Source organism: Strix aluco, chromosome 3 (genome assembly GCF_031877795.1).
Source record: "Strix aluco isolate bStrAlu1 chromosome 3, bStrAlu1.hap1, whole genome shotgun sequence".
NCBI classification, from domain to species: Eukaryota; Metazoa; Chordata; class Aves; order Strigiformes; family Strigidae; genus Strix; species Strix aluco.
In genome coordinates this window covers 115,593,727-115,615,542 of record NC_133933.1, presented here as the reverse complement: position 1 = coordinate 115,615,542, position 21,816 = coordinate 115,593,727, and the positions used below count along the sequence as shown (strand labels likewise).

General features: G+C 41.9%; 1 protein-coding gene and 1 long non-coding RNA gene across 4 annotated transcripts in view; one reads left to right on the top strand and one right to left on the bottom strand.

Moving 5' to 3' along the window:
• The window catches only part of ASAP2 (ArfGAP with SH3 domain, ankyrin repeat and PH domain 2), a 93,064-nt gene extending 86,879 nt beyond the window's left edge, over positions 1–6,185 (bottom strand). For 2 of the 3 annotated variants that reach the window (XM_074820021.1, XM_074820022.1), the window contains exon 1: positions 5,772–6,185. In XM_074820021.1, the coding sequence (XP_074676122.1) occupies positions 5,772–5,897 (126 nt within the window). In that variant the 5' untranslated portion in view covers positions 5,898–6,185. The remainder of the gene's footprint in view (positions 1–5,771) is intronic. The other variant, XM_074820020.1, reaches the window with a different exon arrangement.
• The window catches only part of LOC141921392 (uncharacterized), a 29,203-nt gene continuing 12,903 nt past the window's right edge, over positions 5,517–21,816 (top strand). Inside the window, exons 1-2 of the long non-coding RNA XR_012622680.1 lie at positions 5,517–5,832; positions 17,364–17,475. This is a non-coding gene — a long non-coding RNA (uncharacterized LOC141921392). The remainder of the gene's footprint in view (positions 5,833–17,363; positions 17,476–21,816) is intronic.

The following is a 21,816-nucleotide window of genomic DNA, read 5'->3' as shown; positions in this document are numbered from 1 at the left end:
TTAACTGACTGCACATTGCCTGTACTTTAAAGATTTAAGGTTTAAATTCTGTATTTTAAAATATGCACAAAGCTTCAGTTGAAAACCTACAGCTTAGCTCCTGTATTTCTGCAACTTCCATTCTGTATATTCCCCTCAAAGAAAAAAATTCCCACACTCCCTTTGAAATCATCATGCCATTTGTGTCATAATGACTTTGCCAGAAACCTCTTTGGATGCTGATGACACAGAATCACAATTCCAGAAGGGAAGCAGAGCACAAAAAAAGTTTTAACCAACAACACATATTTATGGAACTGTATTTAGTAATGAGGTAAGAAAAGCGCACAAATACATTCTACCAAAGAGTGTGTTACAATGGGCAAAAATGTATTTTATTACAAGGAAATACACAAATAGTAGTAAATTTCAAAAAATGCACTAGAGTGTGTAACATTTCCTACTCCAAAAGTATATAAAAACATGTTCACATAGCTTTCAAAAGAAAATCACACTCACGTAGTATAAGACAGAACTCCAGTCCTAAAGACCTAGTAAGAAATACATAATGGGGAAAGTATAAATTTTAACACACACGTGTATGCATGTATCCAGTCTCACATTTGCCCACCCTATCAAGCTGTTACTACCTCTTGTTTTCATTAGCTTTGCAGAACCAAAATGGAACAGAGAGAATTACAGAATTTCAACATACAAGAAGGAATGAAATTCAGTAAGCATGGATCCCTTACACCTCTCCAAGCCAGCTGAAAACTAGGGGATTACCTTAGGTGGCAGGAAGTTGTTACTATTTCCGATACAAAAACTTCTGTTACAAGTAACAGTGAGGAAGGAAAGAATTTGATACTGGAATGAGAAATTACATGCTGCATTCCTAGGACTGGAAATTACTAAAAACAAAAAACCAGTCTTTTAAACTGTAAAATAACAGAATAACTGAGGTACAATAATCATGGTTTAGGATTTATATAACAAAGGCAAGTAGAGACCTGAAATTAGAAGTTATGGCTTTAACATTAATTTAACAGATTTTACAGAAATTCCTGTAACAAACAATTGTTTAAACAAACCCCAAACAATTAAAATCTATTTCTATCCAGAGAACTAAGACCATCTTTGGTACTACTATACTGCTTCTTTTGACTGTATGTTCTACATCTTTCCACCACACATTCATCCTCTACTTCTTACAATACATCCATCCCAGTAGCAAGTGCTACTATGCTGGGGAGGGTGTTCCAGTAACCTATTAAACCTCTCAATGTTTCCATTCTCCTCTCTTTATAGGGAAATCTGTGCATGCAGTGAACTTTAAGTAGGTGGGGTAAACTTTGCACCTCAAGTCCTGATTTAGATGGAAATGTCTTCAGCAAGTGAACTGTCTGCTACTCTGTTTCCACAGCAGCCTGCACAACAGCCCCCTGACATTCATTCTTGGTCCAGAAGTGCTGGACCATGATAAACAGGTAGAATAGAAATAAATAGGTAGGATTTTTATGGGCTTCAGTTCCAATCTTTATTGTAAAACTTAATCCATGCTTCACAAAAGAGTGACACACTTGGATTCTATTAATTAAATCACTACAATTTCTAAAAATCTTTAATGATCACAGCTATTAGGACCACTTTGCAGGCTCATTACAGTTTAGGGAGTATTTTATTTAACTTACAGCACATAAAAGAAAAGTGTATGTTCTAAGTAATAGCAGTACTAAAATCAGATTTTTAAGTGTTCACATATTAAGAATGGTCACAACACATTTTTAGATCCTGGGATCTTTAACAGAAACAGTCAGCTAAAAAGACTGCATTTGTCAGACTATATTACTGATTTCAAGCAACCCCTCCCCCAATCATGTGACTATGCTCTGCACTCTATCAATTAAAACTTGTTTAATCTTAGTCACTATCATACATGCAAAGATTAAACAGTAACCTGTAAGGGCCTGTGACATATACTGCTCACTTGTAATTTTGTTTTAGCAGAAGCTAAAGATTCCCAACATTTTGCTAAGCAACGTCCTAATCCCAGAACAATGCAGAAATTATATGATTCCTTTTCCTTTGAAATCATGTTGTGTTCCCTGAGCATGCCTTTCCTAATCCCTTTTCCAGTACTGAGAGCAAAGGATCAGAATCTCTTTCTCAAAGTGTTTGAATAGGCACCAGTTCCCAAACTGCAATGCAGGCGCTTCTGGTGATCTCAAAGGCCATGATCCAGGGTCTGTAATTTGTGCATACAATCACATAAAACAGTAAACCAAAGTATTTTCAACTGATACTAAAAATCAATCATATTCTGCAAGTGACAGAGGTCAGTTAATCCAAGTTCAGAAAACAATGATTTAAGGCAGTATCATTGCCCACATAGACATATCTGTAAATTATACACTTATAATTGTCCAACATCTTATTGATTTCCTCATTTAACAAGCCTTTTCCACTCCATCACTGAAAGCAAGGCCTCATTAACAAAACTTCGAAGACACTGTTAGATACCTACTTAATTAACTAAGACAGAATTACAAAACTGGTAGCCAGCAGTGTTAATGATAAGTGCAAAAGACTTCCCCTTGGGATGTGGAGACAGGTATCTGTGTTTGCACAGAGCTGAGCTCAGGCTAACAAGTCACACTAGCCCCCACCTCCTGTGCTTTTGCACTGCCTCCCCCTGTGCTTCCGCTTCCAAGCGGCACAAGGCTTGGGACACTCAAGCTGGCTTCATGGAGGCAGTTCTATAGTCCATTCCAGAACCAGATTTGCTGGGAAAAGCAGTTAAGAGACATCCTAAGTATCAGTATTAACCAGTTAATTCATTGATTTGATACATGCATACAGTATCCTGGAAAATGAAAACTTAACTGTCTTCATTTAATATACTCTTACAGTCACTTGTTAATATAATATCAATGCATACACAAAGCCAGCAGTCAGCACGGTTTCAACTTACCTATTAACTCTTTTGAGTAACACATTCCCTAAATCATATACAGCCAGACTTCCTAGTTTTCAGAACTGTACTGTCTAGTGCAACCAAGCAGCACACGCTGGAAACTGATACTTCACAGTACTTGTGACACTGGAAATGCCCAGGTTCTTCGTACTACCTGTACATTTTTAGATGCGTTTTTTACTAAGACTTAGTTCATAACATGCTGATGAACTAATTCTTGCCTAGCCTTTTAGAAAAAAGGTGCTGAGCACTGACTTCCCTATTACACAATTTATAGACAGCTTTTTATCAAAGGATCACATTTAACCTGAAAAACCAGGCATGTCATGCTGAAGGACCTGAGTATTTCCAAACCAAAGAAGTCTAAGTCTGAAAAAAGATTTCACAGGTTTGAAACTATGAAAATTTGTTTGTTGCTCTTGATAAATCACAAAGAAAAAAATTCATTTCAACACATGCTTTAGGACAGCAGCACAAACAGGCAGCAACTGCTGATATTTTGCCAAAAGTGCTAAATAGATCAATACTATTAAGAACAACTATAGCCAGTGCAATCTCTCGTCTCCTGCCTTGCGAACTTTAATTAGATCTGTAAGACACTAGGCACATTCTTTATCATCATTATCATACAAGATAATTTTTGTACCTAAGCTAGCAGACAGTGTCTAATATCCAAAATATGCAGAGATACAAAGATTTAACATACTGATCGAGTTTCTTCAAAAATCAAACAGCAGTGTATCAGAGATATGACACAAAACAAAATGCCAAGCAGATTAAATAAGAAAGGAATCCACCATATTCAAATTTTTAAATGCGTATCATTCTCTGAATGTAAAAAAAAGACGTTCAAGATGCAACTTCCTGAGTTGAATCTTCAAAACACCTTAAGATATATATGTCACAAATTTCATGCCATCATATAAATTTTTATCATCAGATATGAAAATGAAAAACAAAAAACTTTTTAGCATGTTTTTCTAAGAAATAACATGACATTTTTGCAACCACACAGCTTTAGAAATTGAGGCTTAGATAAAGGCAAATTTTTGTGAGACTTTTAACAAAAATCTCTAAATCTAGCAAAACTGCTTTTGACTCAAACGCTTACACTAACTTCGATTTTGTTAATCATTATTAAGCAGCTCTACCTTACGACTAAAATGATTCACTATTATGTTCTTTAAGAAAAAGTTTGATACAGAATTGTTGATCTCAATACTATCAGATTTATAAGGTATAATTAAATCCAGGCATTTAAGTGCAAGCTTGCAGGGAAGAAAATTACCTCAGGAACAAAACAGTAATTCCTTCTGTGCAGATTATTTTGAATTCAACTCCTTGCTTTAGTGGTTTTGGGAACTGGCAAAACAGGAAAATCTTGAAAAGGGTGTTTAAACACCTAACCTGGGTTTTGTTCACTTAAGACACGTTAATAATCCATTGCTAGTGGCAGTTCTTTTGTAAGAAGGGACATCAACTACTGACAAGATTCTTTTTGCTGAAGAGGCTCTTTTTAAAATATATGCTTACTGTCAAACAAACCAACCAAACACACACTGTAAGAACTGATGTAACAGGTAGATGGAGCAAATTAATCTGCATCACAAGCAAGATTCGCCCCCCCTCCCACAAGTTAGTTCAGAGAAGCTGCTAGAGGGATCAAGATACACCGTCGCTTCTCTCATTTCATTGTGCGTATATGACTGGGACGTGGAATGTGCTCTCACTGTGTTCAGACCTGTCCCAGATTTCCCTCTGATTTGAAACAGGAGGGAAAAGAGTTTCTCTCTCTCCCCCCAGTGCTGGCAGCCACCCTCCGTGGTAGGGAGGGCTCTTACCATCAGCTTCAACGGCACGTTTCGAGTATCTTTAAAAAAGCAAACGAAACGGCTCTCTTCGCGAGACAAAAGCGCTCACACGAAGTATCCGCAGCCCAGGCTGTCCAAGCGAAGGCAAAACAGAGGGAGCTCGGGCTCCCGCGCCCCGAGGGGAGGCTGAACCGGCGCCGCTTCGGGGGCGGCGTGTTCTCGCCTCCCCGGGAAGGGCAGGCATCGCCTCACGACCCCGGAGAAGCGGTTCCTGAGGGAAGGCTACCTTAAAGCATATGCCCGAAGGGGGGGAGGGTGTTTAAATTTCTGTGTGCGGGGACTGGAACGGAGATTAAATCCCACATGTGCCAGGAGGCAGGCAGACACACACACAGGGGGGAAAGGACACTCCAACCTCCCGTACCGCCAGGACTGACGGGGCCCAAGCCCCCCGCGGCAGCTGGCGGGGCGGGCAGGAGGGGCTGCGGGGCCGAGGCGGTTCAGGTGTCCCCGTGAGGGAAGGGGCAGAACGGGGAGGCCGGAGAGTTCAAGTCCCTCTCCAGGTAGGAGGGCAGACGGGCGGAACCGGCCGGCTCCGCGCTCCTCGGGCGCCAGGCGGAGAGAGAAAGGCGGGCTCGGCCTCCCCTGCCCCCGGGCTGAGGGAAGCGGGCGTGGGGGCGGCCGGCGCCCCTGCCCCGCCGTGCGCTGAGGGGCGAGCTCCGAGGGGGGAGGCGGGCGGAGGGCGAGCCCCGCGGGCCGGGGGACCGCAGCGCCTCAGCCCTTCCCCCCCTCTCCCTTTTCTTTCCCCTCTCCAGCCGGGCGAGCCCCATTTCCTCTCAGCGGCAGCCGAGGGCGCTCCTCGGGGCCGGGCGGGGAGAGGAGAGGGAGCGGCAGGAGCCAGCGCCGGTAGCGCCTTGTTCTCTGCTGCCGCGGCGGCGGGCAGCCAGGCCGGAGGGGGCTGCGCAGCCCGCTCCCCGCCCCGCCGCGCCTCCCCTCCCGGGGCTCACCTCCTCGATGGCCGCCACCGTGTTCCTGCACTGGGCCATCCGGGTGGTGAAGTTGGAGGCGGTAGGTGACTTGTAATCCTCATTGGTCTCGGACACGAATTCCGACACGGAGATCTGGTCCGGCATGGCGGGGCGGGGATGAGTGGGGCGAGGGGAGGGGAGAGGGGAGGGGGGGAAAGCAGGCGGCTCCGGGGGGAGGGGAGGGCCGGGGGGGGCTCCCCCCTCACATCGCTCGGCAACCGGCGGCGGCAGCGCCCTCCTCGCAGCCCCGCCGTCTGGAGCGGTGTTGTTCCTCCGTCGCCACACAAGGAAATTCCCCGCACCCACACTCCTCCTCCCCGCGCGGTCACGCAGCACCGGGGGCCAGGCACACGCCCAGCGGCGAGCGGGGAGAAGGCGGCGGCGGGAGCTGCCTCCGCACCCCGCCCTCCCTCTCGCTTTCTCCCTCACACAGACACACACGCACAGAGGGCGGAGGCGGGCCGAGGCGCGGCCGCAGGACACCCCCCCCCCAGTCTCCACACGCCCGGAGGAGACCTGTCGCCACGGACTCGCCCCCCGGCGCCCGCCCTGAGAAGATGGCGGCCCCCTCCCTCCCTCCTTCTCTCCCGAGCCCCGCCGGGGAGAGAGGAGCGGGCAGAGGTGGGGGGAAGAGCGCGGCTCTAACGGCAGGCACCGGCTGGGTAATCCCAGGGACGGGCAGGACAAATCCAGCCGTGTAATTAAGATCGTGTTCAACAACAACAACAAAAACCCAAGGGCAGGGGAAGGTGAGGCGCGATGCCTACCTGATGCAGGGAGGGACGGGTGGAAGCCCACAGGACTGATCTCCACAGTGTCCCCTCTGAGGCTGCCCAGAGGTGGCAGGGACAGTCTCTTCCCTCACAGTTCATAATCAGTATTTTGACAGTTTAATCTGTTTTACGAGTTCACTGCCTAGTTTTGAGGGAGCTAAAGTTGAGAAATTCTGTCGTTCCCAAGAGGTCCATGCAAAAATACTTCTAGGCTAAGTAACGTTTATATCTGAATTCTTAGTAAGCTTTTTCTGTACTTGAAGAGAAGCATTGTTATCAGTGGAGGAGACGCTTTGTTCTTTAATATAAAGCCCCGAGGATTAATTGAGGCAGAAAGCGCAAAATTCAGCCCCAGTAGTGGCGTCCATGATTGATGTGACAGAAGAGAGATTGACAAGCTGTCACTGAGCAGGCACAGTGCTTACTTGTGTTGGGAATACAGAGATGTGATCCATGGCGGTGGTTTCTCTTGGCCTCAAAGCCCTTAGGACTTCCATCCTGTTAGTGCAGAAAGCTTTGGAAGTCTGTATTTTGGCCCAGAAACTCTCCAGTGGCTCTTTCACTCCCCTCTGGTGATACAGTTATTAGCTTTCCATAAGTGATTTTTATTACAGTGATTTAAAACTCTCCAGGGAATTCAGATGAGTAAGCAGGTACTCTTTTGCTGCAGTTTGTAAAATGTCCAAATAAATAACTGCAAGCCTACCCATACATTACTGCCCTTTGTGACCCTTGCTAGTGTTGAGTTCTTTAACATAAATGATGAAGCTCGTCAACCCTATTTCTTTTACGGGTTGTAGCAAATCAGGTAAATGAACAGTGACTATCTGCGTGGTCTTCCCTTTTTTTCATTTTTGATAGTTTTTCCATTTTAATTTTTCCTTATTTTCTCTCATAAAAATCACCACCATTGCATTGCTTTTAACTTCTGTCTCCATATAACTTTATTCCCTCTCCTTGTTAAGATTTATGCCTGTTTCAGTTAATCAGGCATGTATGGGTATAAATTGTTCTGGTGCTAATGCATTAAACATCTTGTTTGTATTTGTATGTCACATAATAAATTAGTATATTTGTAACCAGATTGAGTATAAATATTCATTCTTGCTAAAAATATGTGTGATCTTTCATTTTTGTATCAGGTGATGGTGATACCTTTAGAGCAATACTTATCACACTATTACCCAAACGTAGTAACTAGCATTCTTAAATGTCTTCCAATGTGGCTTATTTTTTTTTAGAAGCTTTGAAGGGGGTGAAAAACTTGGTGTCTGAAAGGCAAATAATACTAGATTTTAACTTTTTGCAACAGCTCTTCTATCAGGTGTAGTCCAAATCTGCAGCATATCAGTGCAGTCTCTAGTGGTTGCATCTTCAGTTTGATATTAGAGTATATATAATTAAGACAGTATCATCATGCGATGAATCTTTAAATTCCATAGACGATATTTACACAGCAGGTTAGGTTAGATGATTGCAAAGATGTCTTCTGATCTTTAACTTAATAGATTCAGAAATTTGCCCTCCCAGTGAAACTGCTAGGCCTTTTTGCTTGACAGACTGTGCATTTGACTCAGCTGTCCTTTTTCTGAAGCTGAAGACTTGTACTTGGGTGAATCTTCTAGAAGATATCTAATCTTGATCTCAACACTCAACAGTTTGGAGAATCCACTGGTTCTGTTAGTGTTTTATGACAATGGCTAATCACGATTACTGTGTTTTCCAGCTATTTTTCAGTAGGTTAAGGAGCTAGTCAGTACTCAGATTCTTCTCTCTATAAACATTCTTGCACACTGTAATGAAATAATTTCTCAGTTTTGTTTCTTGTTAAGTCAAGCTGATCAACTCCACTCTTTTAAAGAGGACAGAGCTAATTTGAATTGCTTTGCATTGGCCACCAACCAAAGTTGAGTACACAGATGGTGACTGTGGGTCAACTGACATGTGGCAACTCATTACTCTGCAGTAACACTTTCATTAGTGTGTGCGAGTTCTGTGTCTCTCACTGAAAGGATAGTTTCTCAGCCCTTCCATAATTTTTATACTTCTAACACCTCAGTAAATTATCATCCTGGTTCTCTACTTGTCATTAGACTTCCTGGTCTCAGTGTCATACTGGCTTATCTACCTGTCCACTCTGGCATCTAGGTATTTATGAGCGATACTTAATTTCAGCATCCAGCCCCATTCTTTGAATCTGTGAAAAAGTGTGCGGTAGAATGGCTTGGTTAATGAGACAGCTGTGAATGAGGCTTGCTCATGTGGGATCTGGTACTACTATTTTGTCTCTAGGTTTTTCCTGCTTGCTTGCTCACCACTGCTCCTTCTCCTCTGACTTTGGACACCCCTTCCTTCCCTTCCTTCCCTTCCTTCCCTTCCTTCCCTTCCTTCCCTTCCTTCCCTTCCTTCCCTTCCTTCCCTTCCTTCCCTTCCTTCCCCTCCTGCAATTAATACTAGATAAAATGTCACTGTCTTCTTTGACCCAGTCATGCAGTTAGCGGTCTTCTACTAAAGAGAAATAAATAATATAAACACTTTCCAAGGATCCAAGTTCTGCACATTGCTGAAAAGCTTCTAGTTTTGTGGATATGCATAGACTACAACTCCATGAAGTGGTGTGAAATACCAGGAATTAGGTCTCTTTCCCTTGCTGAAGATATGAAAATCAGAATATTTGATTTGTACAAACATTTCTTCCTACACTGACTTTAAACCAGCATTAATGGTTTCATCAGTCAGTATTGTTAAAACATGTCAGACCTTCAAAATGGTAAGATAGATTTTAAAATAACTAATTTTCTTCTTTTGGTTTTTGAGCCTTTAGAAATCTTATCTGTATGTCAAAATGTTTATTTGCATCACTGCCAGTAAGAACGAACCCCAACCAAGGACCAGGTGCTGTGCAAACACAGAACAGTAAAGAAGCCTCTGGAGATCTAAGCATCTAAAATTAGCTAATGGGAAGGCAATTGAGTGAATATAGGGAAATACTGGACAATGATAGGTCTGTATGACAGTCTGTGATCGTCACACACAGTTGCCCAAATGTTTCTTAAGACATTTTTTAAGTAAGGTTTTCAAGAAGGATTATGAGATAGATTGGGATGTTTAAGGGGGGATTATTACAAGAATGAGGGTCAGTGTGAGAGAAAGTGCACAAGACCTTGTGTCCTTGAAATTTAACAGTTCGGAGTTGGAAGTTAACCCCATGGATCAGAGGCAAAAGTTAATGTCTGTTTAATGAAATGACATGCCAAAGGAGTTGTGAGAATAGCAGGGAGAGAACATGATGAGTGGTTAGCATATTTGATGATCACTCAAGCAGCTGCCTGGGATAGGACTCAAAATGTGTAAGGAATTTTTTTTTTTCCACAGCAGTCATGTCATTATTGCCCTTCACTGACTATCTCAGTCACAGACTGTTTCATAATATTTGCTCTGTCTATCCTTCTTTGGTATCAGTGTTTTTTTCCACAGAATTTCTTTCTGTGATAGCTTCAGATAGTTTGAGGAAATATTTTTTTCTCAGCCTTCTTTGTACGGGCTCAGTATTTACAAGGATTCTGAGGTGTATTTGTTAATTCTATTAAAAGTAATTTGAGGGAACACAACAAGAAGGTAGTTCATAGAAAATCCCATTAGCCTCATTGCTTATCTTTGAACTTAAAAAATAAGCATGCAAATAAATGTAGTCTGTCAGCTGCTAATAACTGGATGACAATTTTCAGGCAGGTAGATGTTAAACATGGAAATGTATGTTGTACATAAAAGTCACAGCAGATAGTGACAGCAGATAGTGACAACACAGTGTCAATCCCTGGTGTTTAGTGTTCAGATAAACACTTTCAAGACAGATTCCGGTTTTGAAAATGAGTTCCCAGAGTTTTGGAGAAAGGCTTCTCATGATTTCTAAAGGTAGAAACCCCCAAAAGAGCAGATATTTGCTTATTTTTAAGTCTCTCCTATGATTTTGGAGGCCTAACCCATGTTTTAATGATACCAATTACAGCATATAGCAGCTTTAGAAGAGGAGGTGTGTCTGCTTAAGAATGAACTCATGGCATTAATCTGTTGAAAATAATTCCTGTTTGAAAAGATACTTGCTCTAATAGGTATATTTCTAGATATTTATTTCTACAAATAAGTGCAAATTCTGCAAATTTCAAAAGTTAGTTCAGGAAAGTATATTTTTTCAGGTCCTTTTGCATTTGGAAGTGCCTATTTGGGAACCTCTGTTTCAAGCACACGTGACTGTATGCTTTTCCCACTCTTACTATGTAATCGCGTTCCCTTGCATTGCTCTCAGACTTCTGTGCAGAATTTACAAAGATCTATTTTGTATTAATAGTAACAACACCACCTGCAACTGAAGTGGTAGCATGTAGACAAAGGCAAGAAAGAAAACACGGAGAAGAGTGTTGGTATTTTGTGCTGTTTCCATCAAAGGTCCCAAAAAATATTATTTTAACCAGTAGTGGGGGAACGCACTACTTAGAGGGTGAAACTGGACGGGACTGAGTCTGTACACCTTTCAGTGTAGTGGGAATTTTGTTTGCTGAGGTTTGGCAGAACTGCACCATATTTCTTAATTTGGATTTGATAATAATATCTTATGGTCACAGTATTTGTAGAGTATGCCCTAGATGAATGTGTGTACTCCCGTATGTTATATAAGAATCTTTCATGATTTTGGAATCCACTGTTCGCTTCAGTGGGTTAGACTGGATATGTCTGCACTGCTCTTTTAGGATGCCCTCAAGTGCTGCCCCTCTCATGGCTCTCAGGATTGAGTTGTATGGGTCAAGCTGCAGGCCCCTGGGCCATCTCTAGAATGTGCATCAGATGGGAAGCCCTCAGGGATACCAGCTCCTGAAGAGTTACCTTGCTACAGTCCCAGAAAGATTCTTGTAATATTCATTCCCCTCGATGGCCTGCTACCTCACCATTTGTCATTATCCCTAACCGCCACTGGTCTTGTAAACAAGGGGAGGAGTTGACATAGTGCTTAGGGATATGGTGTAGTTGGGAACTGTCAACGTTAGGTTAATGGTTGGACTGGATGATCTTCAAGGTCTTTTCCAACCTAGATGATTCTGTGATTCTGAGAGTAACATCAGGAGAGGGAAACTCAGTCTTTCTAGTACCTAGGCAATCATAAACACCAGCGATCACAATATTCACAAGAAAAGTACATCATGAAGGGCCACTTCTTGAGCTTCATGTCACCCTGAACCACATCCTTACTGCTGGCAGCTCAGCAGTGCCCAAAGAAGATGATACAATGGAGGTAGACCTGCCTTTCTGCAGACATGCCCTTTTGATGTTACTCTGATCCTGCAGCTCCAGATCACCAGACAAAAATAATCAAGATCAGCAGTCTGTGGGCCACTTTTGCACTCATCAGACCATATTCAGTACACTGTGCTCTGTTGCATCAGCTCCCTGATGTATAATTTGGGATAAGGGGATTTCTTTTCTGAGAAATTACAGAATTACAATTTGGTCCCAGAATCAGCAAAGTTTCAGGTGACAGGACTTACATAGATGACAACTGAATTGTGTTTAGGAAATGAGACATTAGTTCCCATGGACACAAAATGAAGAGACAAGAGTAATGTTCTCAGATTCAAGAATTTTTAGAAAGATTAAAAAAAAAAAAAAGCCTCTTTTGTTGTCAAATCTAATCACCTTTATTTCTCTCATAAATTTGCTGTCAAGGAGAGACTCCTGAAAGTCAGTTTAGAAAACAACAGTGTTCCGTTGCCCCACTGGAATTTGGAAACTAGAAAGTGATCTCTCTTCAAAAAGACAACTTAGAATACTATGAAACCCCAAGAAATTAAATGCAGTTTTGTCTGGCTAGGGCCTGGGCTGGGTAGGGAAAGAAAGACTGTCAAAAAAGGGAACTAGGAGTGAAGTTCACCTGGCTTTGACATGGAAAACTAGCATAGAAATTCAGAGTTTCCCCATTGCAATGAAGCATGGCTCAGAACAAAGTAGAATTCAACAAAAGAGAGAAGGCCATAAAGGAGGATCCAGGAAATTATAGGCCTATCAGTCTTACTTCAGCCCCTGGGAAGGTTATGGAATGAATCCTCCTGGGGGCTATCACAAGTCAAATGAAGGATGTGATTGGGAAAAGCCAGCACGGATTCACCAAGGGCAAATAGTGCTTGACAAACCTGATCACCTTCTACAACAAAGTAACGTGCTTGGTTGGGGTGGAGTGAGCAGTGGGCATTGTCTACCTGGATTTCTCCAAGGCTTTCTATATGATTCCCCACAGCCTTCACCTAGAGAAACTGAAGCGTTGCGGTCTAGGCAAGTGTTGTGTTATGGGTGGGGAACTGGCTGAGAGGCTGAACCCAGAGGCTGGTGGTAAATAGCTGCTTTTCAAACTGGCAACGTGTCACAAATGGGGTCCTGCAGGGATTGATGTTGGGCCCAATGCTGTTTAATATCTTCACAAGCGATCTGGATGATGGGGTCAAGTGTACCCTGATGAAGTTTGCTGACGATAACCAAACTGAGTGGGGAAGTGGACACTTCGGTAGGGAGAGCCATCCTTCAGGAAGACCTGGATAGGCTGGGAGACTGGGCTAACAAGAACCTTATGAAGTTCACCAAGGACAAGTGTAAGGTCTTGCACCTGGGAAAACATAATCCAAGAGTGCAGCATAGGCTGAGATCTACTTGGCAGGGGAGCAGCTCTCTGGAAGAGACCTGGGCGTCCTGGTGAACAACAAGCTCAATATGAGTGAACAGTGTGCTGCAGTGGCAAAGCAAGCCAACAGGATGCTGGGTTGCATCAACAAGGGCATCACCAGCAGAGATAAAGAAGTCATTGCCCCACTTAGCTCTTGTCAGGGCACACCTGGAATACCGTGTTCAGTTTTGGTCCCCGCTATACAAAAAATGCTGGAGAGGGTCCAAGAGAGGGCCACAAAGGTGATGAAAGCACTGGGAAGCCTGTCATATGAGGAAAGGCTGAGAAAATTGGGTTTGTGTGGCCTTTAGAAAAAAAGGGGAGGCCTTATCACCATGTTGCAGTATTTAAAGGGTGGCTAGAAAGGTGATGGAGACTCCCTTTGTACAAAGAGTCACATGGAAAAGATGGGTACAAGTTACTCCTGGGGAGATTCTGACTGGACACAAGAGGAAAATGTTTCCCAATGAGAACAATAAACCATTGGAATAATCTCCCCAGGGAAATGGTGGATTCCCCAACACTAGACACTTTTAAGATTCAGCTGGACAGAGTGCTGGGCCATCTTGTGTAGACTGAGCTTTTGCCAGGAAAGGTTGAACCAGATGATCCTTGAGGTCCCTTCCAACCTGGTATTCTATGATTCTGTGATTCTATGAAAAGAGCATAACTCTAATTTGTCTCCCAAAGCCAGGCTTCCAATCAAGAATGAAACATATGTGATCATGTACTTCATTAATGTCTGTTAAATAAAATATGATGACCTTTAAAGTGGAGAATACATTTAGAAACAAAAATAAGTCTTCTAGCCTGAATTCTCCTATCCGTGTATAGTAAAGTCCTCACCTATTCAAATTTAGGCCAGATGACCTGCCTTGAATGGGAATATCTGGCAGTGATGAACTAGTTGCCTTGGATGCCATGGAAATCCATGGAAAATGGTAGGAAATATTAGTTTACTCTGCAGGACAATTGCTTGGTGATGGGGGGGACATGGCAGGCCCTAGGCAGTGCAGAAAGGAACTCCCTTCAGAGGTCATGGTTTTGCTCTTGAATTCTGCCTGAGCAAGGTCCTGCTCTGCAGGTGCTCCTGACACTTGTACTTGGCTAGTTTGGCATTTCAGACCTACAAAGGGTGGCATCCTCCTGGGGGAAGTGCTTATAGCAGCTCTGAGTAGTAGGGAAAGAGCCTACAGAATCTGTACAACTTAGGCCAACCCATGCCTCAAAAGGCTCTCAGACAGGAAGGATTCTGTGGAGGTCATTCCCTCAAGTTATACTGAGAAGACATAGTTTGTGTAGCACAAACCCATGACTACATGAATGGAATGGAACGGAACGGAACGGAACGGAACGGAACGGAACGGAACGGAACGGAATAGAATAGAATAGAATAGAATAGAATAGAATAGAATAGAATAGAATAGAATAGAATAGAATAGAATAGAATAGAATAGAATAGAATAGAATAGAATAGAAAAGAAAAGAAATTTCAGTTGGAAATTTCATTTCAGAATTATCATCTAGTCCAACTGCCTGATGGATTCAGGGCTGACCAAAAGTTAAAGCATGTTTTTAAGGGCATTGTCCAAATGTCTCTTAAACACAGACAGGCTTGGTGCCTTGACCACCTCTCTAGGAAGCCTGTTCCAGTGTTTGACCACCCTCTTGGTAAAGAAATGCTTCCTAATGTCCAGTCTAAACCTCCCCTGATGCAGCTTTGAACCATTCCCACGTGTCCTGTCACTGGGTACCAGGGAGAAGAGCTCAGCACCTCCCTCTCCACTTCCCCTCCTCAGGAAACTGTGGAGAGCAATGAGGTTGCCCCTCAGCCTCCTTTTCTCCAAACTAGACAAACCCAAGGTCCTTAGCCGCTCCTCATAGGACATTCCTTCCAGCCCTTTCACCAGTTTTGTTGCCCTCCTCTGGACACACTCAGGGACCTTCACATCCTTCTTAAATTGTGGGGCCAGAACCGCACACAGTACTCAGGGTGAGACCGCACCAACACTGAATGCAGTGGGATAATCACCTCTTGTAACCGGCTGGTTGTGCTGTGTTTGATGCACCCCAGGATGCAGTTTGCCCTCTTGGTTGCCAGGGCACACTGCTGACTCATATTGAGCCTGCTGTCAACAGCAGGCTCAATGGTATGGACAATGGACAATGACAGAGAAAAAAGTTTATAGTCAAAAACTATTCTTTTCTTGGAGATCGCTAAGATGTGCCCAGAATATTAGGGAGGAAATCTTACAGAGTTTTCACAAATTTGTAAAAAATACTAGGATAGCTGTATTTGAAAACTTTTGTATGGTATGAGTCCAGTGCAAGAAGAACCCTGTCTTAGAGCAGAGCTCTTCTTTTTGTAGTCAGAGAGGAAGTACTGCCTTATCTAGGTAAGTTGTCAGGAAAGCAGCATAACACAAAAGTCTGCTGGTTACGCCCAGTCAAATTGACTGTTGACCTTTTCAATGGAAAGCCCCAATTCTCACTTCTGAATCTAACTGCCACAAATCTTTTTTGGCTATCTTTTGAGGTTACACATACTTTTAATAAATTTCCATCCATATTTGTTTTTTCTTAATGTTATCTTCTGGTATTTGGCATACTGAAATGTGGAATAAGTTAGTATGAAGTGTCTTAATGGCCTACAAACTTCAACCCAGGAGTTAACTGCTAGAGAAAGAGGAACTGAGAATGAAGGCTGGGAGTGGACAAAAATTAGGACTGTCCTTATGGATTAGTGCTGTCTGCACTGTTGCCAAGATGGCCTACTCTCCACGCTTCTAAGGCATCTCAGCAAGGAGGTGCTTTACCAGGCATCACAGTATCAGAATGGCAATGACACCTGGTTTATTACACTATGATACCATGAGATTGTTGAGTGTGAGACATCAGCTTGAGGCAAATACCAAGCCTGCCTCCCCTGCCTTGGCCAATTTCCAAGGGTCGCATGGTAGCCCAAGCCTCAGGCTCCCACATGGAGTTCCAGCTCAGCTCCTTCTTGGAAATGGACTTGTGTGATCTGAAGGACCTCACAAAACTTGTACCAGAGTTTGAGGGTTAATAGCCAGTAGCATTGAATGGTGTGATAGCAAGGAAGTGGTCTTTCAGAAAGGTCAGGAGGTGAAAAAGAAGAGGAATTGGTGAGGACAGAAAGAGAGTGAAGATAAAGGAGTAGTGTATCCTTTCTTGTCCATCCTACAGAATGAGTCATGCTAATGCAGGACCACCTGATGAACTGTATTTGTGACATCTGCTTAAAACTTAGAGCTGAGCTGTCCATGGAGTTTGGCAGCTCTTGAGAGGACAAAGGAAAAATTCATCTCATCTCTACAGTATATTGCCAGTCCATCTCTTTGCTGGAGGGTGGCAGATTGGAGAAGATTCAGAATGCAGATCAGCTCTAGGCTATGCAGTGTGTTCCCCTTGAAGTGAAGAGAATATTAAATCTTGAATTAATGTTGTATTTTTACTTGTGTGCTCCTGTGTTCTTGCGTACTGGCCACAGGCAGTAGTGGTTATTCAAGAGTGTGATCATTGCCTATCTCAGTTGCTCCTCTGATTGCGGAAAGGGAATTGCAGCAGCAGGCTTTTCTAAAGCATGCAGTATAGAAGGAAGGTTTTGAGTGGCTAGCAACCTTGGGCTGAGATGAGTATGGGTATAAGTGTCTGACATTTGATGTAGGGGTATTTTCTCACTGAGAAAATCAGAGTTGGTTGATTTGACCTTGATGCTGTCTCTGAGGATGATTTTACAGGGTAGTATTGGTGCAGCCATTCTGTCTTCCATTTCAGACTGTGCTTTGTGTATCAGGATTTTAGTTACAAAACTTTGATTCAGTTGTGGGTCTTATTTTCTGGAGTTATCAAATAGGAAGTGCTTCGAGACTGATGGGCAGTGTATTTAGAATTGTGAATATATCTGTCTTAATTTTCCCTTAATAGCCAGTTCCCAAACTCTAGAGAGTTTGGAAATTTTTCTTTTACATCAGGGAGTTTGTCTTGAGATACAGAAGTCAGCAATTCAAATCTATGGCTTAGGTGAGTTCTCTGCCTTCTAGACTTAAGACATTGTCCCTCTTTTTTCAGAAAATGTTTAAGTAATTGATGCAACTGAGCCGGCAAGACAGAGAACAGCCTCACTGAAAAACAGAGCATGGTGCACCACCATTGAGAAGGACAGCTTTTCGTATCTGTAGTGGTAAGTTAAAGGTACAAAAATACAGCATATGTCCTGGGGTGCGATCAGCTATACTGGCAAGTTGTTAGAACAGTCCTTGGCATAGGTTTTGAATTCCCGAAGTCTTCCATCAGATGTGTAAGCACACTTTGGGAGATAGGACAGTACTAACGTACACCAGTATGCTCTACTAAATGTAGCCTGTGTTTTAAAATCCCTTAGGACAGATGAGTTTGAGAATGACTAGAAGAATGTTGTAAGCGTTGCACTTTAAAAACAACCGTGTCTTCTGCACCAGTTCTATAAGTCTAACCTCCCTTTCTTGGTATTTAGCTTCTGAAAGGGAAACATTCTAATTTCAATTTAAAACCAAAATTAATCTAAGAAGACATTTTTAATTTCCTTTGAGAAAAATGGAACAAAAAGTACTTCAGTTAATACAATCGCTGTTCTCCTGTAGTTCGGTTTAACTGCTGATGCGCTTACCCATCTCTTCATGTCTGATACCCATAAAGGGGTGTGGTGGTTTAGCCCCTGCCGGGGTCTGAGACCACGCAGCCACTGTCCCTCCCCCACCAAGGGAGTGAAATACAAAGCCCCAAGACTGAAATAAGGAAAGGTTTAATACAATAATGCAATAGCAACACAACAAACAACAACAATAACAATAACAGTAATAGTGATAGCAATGAACAGAGCAAAATAGCTACCAAATACAGCAGTGAGAAGCACGATGTACAAAACCACGAGTGCACCGCACTCCTGCGCCAGGAAAAATGTGACCCGCCAGGATGTGACATCCGCATGGTATCTGAATAACCCGGCTAGAGCTCCCCCCCACTGCTGGGGAAACTTAACCCTATCCTGGTTAAACCAGGACAAGGGGTGAGACTGATGTACAGAGATCGGCTCTTCATCTCTTGGCGTTGTGTTTAGGAACCTGTTTTTGAATATGGATCTCTCCTGAACTGTTGGGCTCATCCTAAATATGTTAACTAATGCTATGACTGGCACCTCAATTTGCTAAATCTAGCTGCTTCAGTCACAGTGGCCCTGCACTCTGTAGGTTTGAATTTCGCATTTTGTGGGTTTTAAGCACACTATTGTATGATCTGTGCTGTCATCTAAATAATTATGCAGTCTGCTCTCATTACACTTAGCATGGCGCTACAGTCTTAACTTTGCTTGCATCTTAACTGTTTATGCCCAACCTATTACTAAGTCATTACTGTCCAACACTAGTAGCTCTCCATTTTAAAATGCAGTCCTAAGTATGGAATTGCTGCCAGGCACTTTTAGAATTCATGGGAGGGTCTGGCAGTGTTCCTGCAGTTGCAGGACAACGGATGCAGGGACTATGCTTGGATAATGCTGTTCAGTGTTAAGTTAGACTCTATATGATAATGGCGTTTCTTAGAGTACAATTATAATGTTTTGAAGTACATAATAAAATTATGTGGGAAAAGGTAAACAGCTGAAAAAGCAAAGCATAAAGATTTAAATAATCTCTGAAGCTTTTTCAAGAACAGCAGAGGCGCTTAGGCAGTAGAAAGATGCGCATGCCAGAAATGAGTAGATTAGATAGGACCTGAAGGCTTATAGACTTCAGAGAGAAAATAGAATGAACTAAAACTAAATCAATACATCAAGATGTATATTAATTTTCCAGTTTCCCTTATTACTTATTAAACGCAGTTTAAGGAAACAAAATAATTTCATTAAACAGGGAGGACTGGGATAACTAACTAACCTTAACTCTTTGAAGATAACATTTATAATGGTAATAATAAATCCACTACAGGCAAAACATTCTAGCTTTGAACTTTATCAATGCAATCAGTATTTTGCCACTAAAGAGAAGGCCAAATGTGGATAGAGAATTAAATCATAAGCATTTACTGTAAATAAAAACATTTGTGATTAATGGAAATAATGGGAAAAAACAAAGAGAAAAATACATATTTGTCTGAAGCACTAAATTATATACACTATTAATGTTTGCTAAGTAACAGACAATCTGAATGAGGCTTACAAGGTCTTCAATATGTACAAAAAACCAAGAGTGTTATAACAAAGACTCTCTTTCATTGGTGTTATCAGCAGCTGATCCCTGCCAAGCCTTGTAGGATTAGCGGCAGACAGTGACGAACTTCAATAGAAATGTACAGACTTGTGGATGCCACAAAGTTCAGTCCTTTTACATCAGCTTTATTTGTGTTTGAGCAGAGTTGCATGAACTCTTTTAAGATACCTGCCAGTCTTTCTTTTGGTGTCACTATCTAATGACTAAAAGGTAGTGAAAAGTGGTAATGAGTACACAGTTCTCAGTGACTAAAAGAATGTATCATCAGTACCCAGAGGAGAAAGAGAAAACAATCCACTGTTAAGGTCTGGATAGGAAGAAAAAGGGAACAATCGTGATGTGCCTTAAAATAAAAAAAAGAGGTTGCTGCCTCAAAAAATGGTTTAATTAGTCCATCAAGAAAATACTGACACTTAGAATACAAGGAGGTGTAATACTCTGTGCTGTAAGTAATGAAATTTTCATGCCTTGGCACAAAAAGCTATGAGCATATTATCAATGAAGAGAAACAAATCACATGCCAGCATGTTGCTTGGTGTAGTAGCTAGTAAGTTTATCTGATGAAAAATAATAATTTAAAAAATCCTTCATTTATGCTAACATTAACATTTACAGTATCATATGAAGGAAATAAAAAAATAAATACTAACACATGACTTGCCATTAAGAATTCAAATGCAGTAGCGCTTGTAGGCAGTGCAGTTGCTTGCTGTGATGCATCTAAGGAGCCTAAGGCAGCCACTTAATTCGTCTGCATTAGCATCCCAAGTAGCGGTACATGAAGAAAATCTGGCTCCGCAGAACTAGACTGTCCATATGGGTCAGAGTAAGCTGAGCATGAGAATTTGCCCCATAATTGTCGTGTGCATGAATGGCGTGTCATGGAAAGTATATTCACCAGATTGAGAGCTGATGCAATCCACCTCCTCCTGGGACCAACAGGGGGGCTGCCCAGGAGATTCAGGCTCTCTGAGCTCAGCTTATTAATTGACTGTTAGCTTTTCCTAGCCTAAACTAAAAATATCTGAACAGTATTCGTATTAAACTTACAGATCCAAATCTAAATCTTTCTTGCTTTGTTATCCTCCATATGACCAGTCTCACTCATCTGAATTAGATTATCTTCGTGAATTAAAGAAGCAAGATTTGATCATTATTTCTGTGTGATTCATTTAGGTTTAGGTTAACAATATCTATAAATAATGTAACACAGTCTGAAATTCATTTCAGAAAAACAGAGCCACCACAGTTTCCACAGTTGTGAATGGAGTGTGTGGTTTCTGAACACCTCTGAAATGAGGCTAACTCTGGTGCAAACTGCAAGCAACCTAATTTGACATTTATGGCTTTAAAATCTAATTTTGTCCTGTAAGACAATAATAGATTCTGCAGAAACTTATAATGAATGCTTCAAAGCACATATGCCATTTTGAAAGCAGCTCAGACTTTTTCTGAAGCATTTTTTAAGTGTTGGAAAATTTGTTGAGTAAATACTACATTGTTTCATCTCTAACCAAGGGAGAAGAATTAGTGCAGTAATTTGAAAGCAATTTATGAGAGTCAATCAAGAGATGTAATATAACATTCCAAGGAAGTCACATGATTTCCATTCACATATTTTCATTATCTTTACACTAACAGACAACACAACACTTTATTTCCAAAGCTATTGTCTTATGATAACTCTCCTAAGAGAGCCATTACAGTGCATAGTTGTTCTTGGCTGAAGGTAGAGATGATTTGCTTTGTGATACCTATCTTTCTGGAAAAGAAAAATAAATTTGGAGGAAATATTTTAATGCAGGATGTCTGATTATTTGATCAGAGTGGTCTGTGGTCCTTATGGCTTGAGTAGCTCTGTGTTTACTTTTCCACATGTAGAACTGCAAAATCAGAACAGGGTAGGTACACTCTACCAGTGAAAATTCTTAATTTCCTGCACTTAATCAAAAAACCCAGTCTAGATATTGGCATCCCCTTTTAAAAACATGGAGAGATACCACTTTTCCCAAGTAGGAAAAGGATAAACGTAGCTGCAAACAGTTTTTCAATGGAAAATGAAAATAAAAACACTTAGCCCATATTTATAGACTAGTTATACAGGACAATTTATGGAAACCCAGAAAGTGGAGTTAATTTTCACATACATGTATAATGAAATTTAAAGTGCATGTATGTTAAATATGTATCATACTGATGGATTCTTTATAAATGTGTAAGAGAGAGATTTATTATTTATATTGCTCCAGGACTGTACTGGGTTCTTTTCAGTAAAAAGC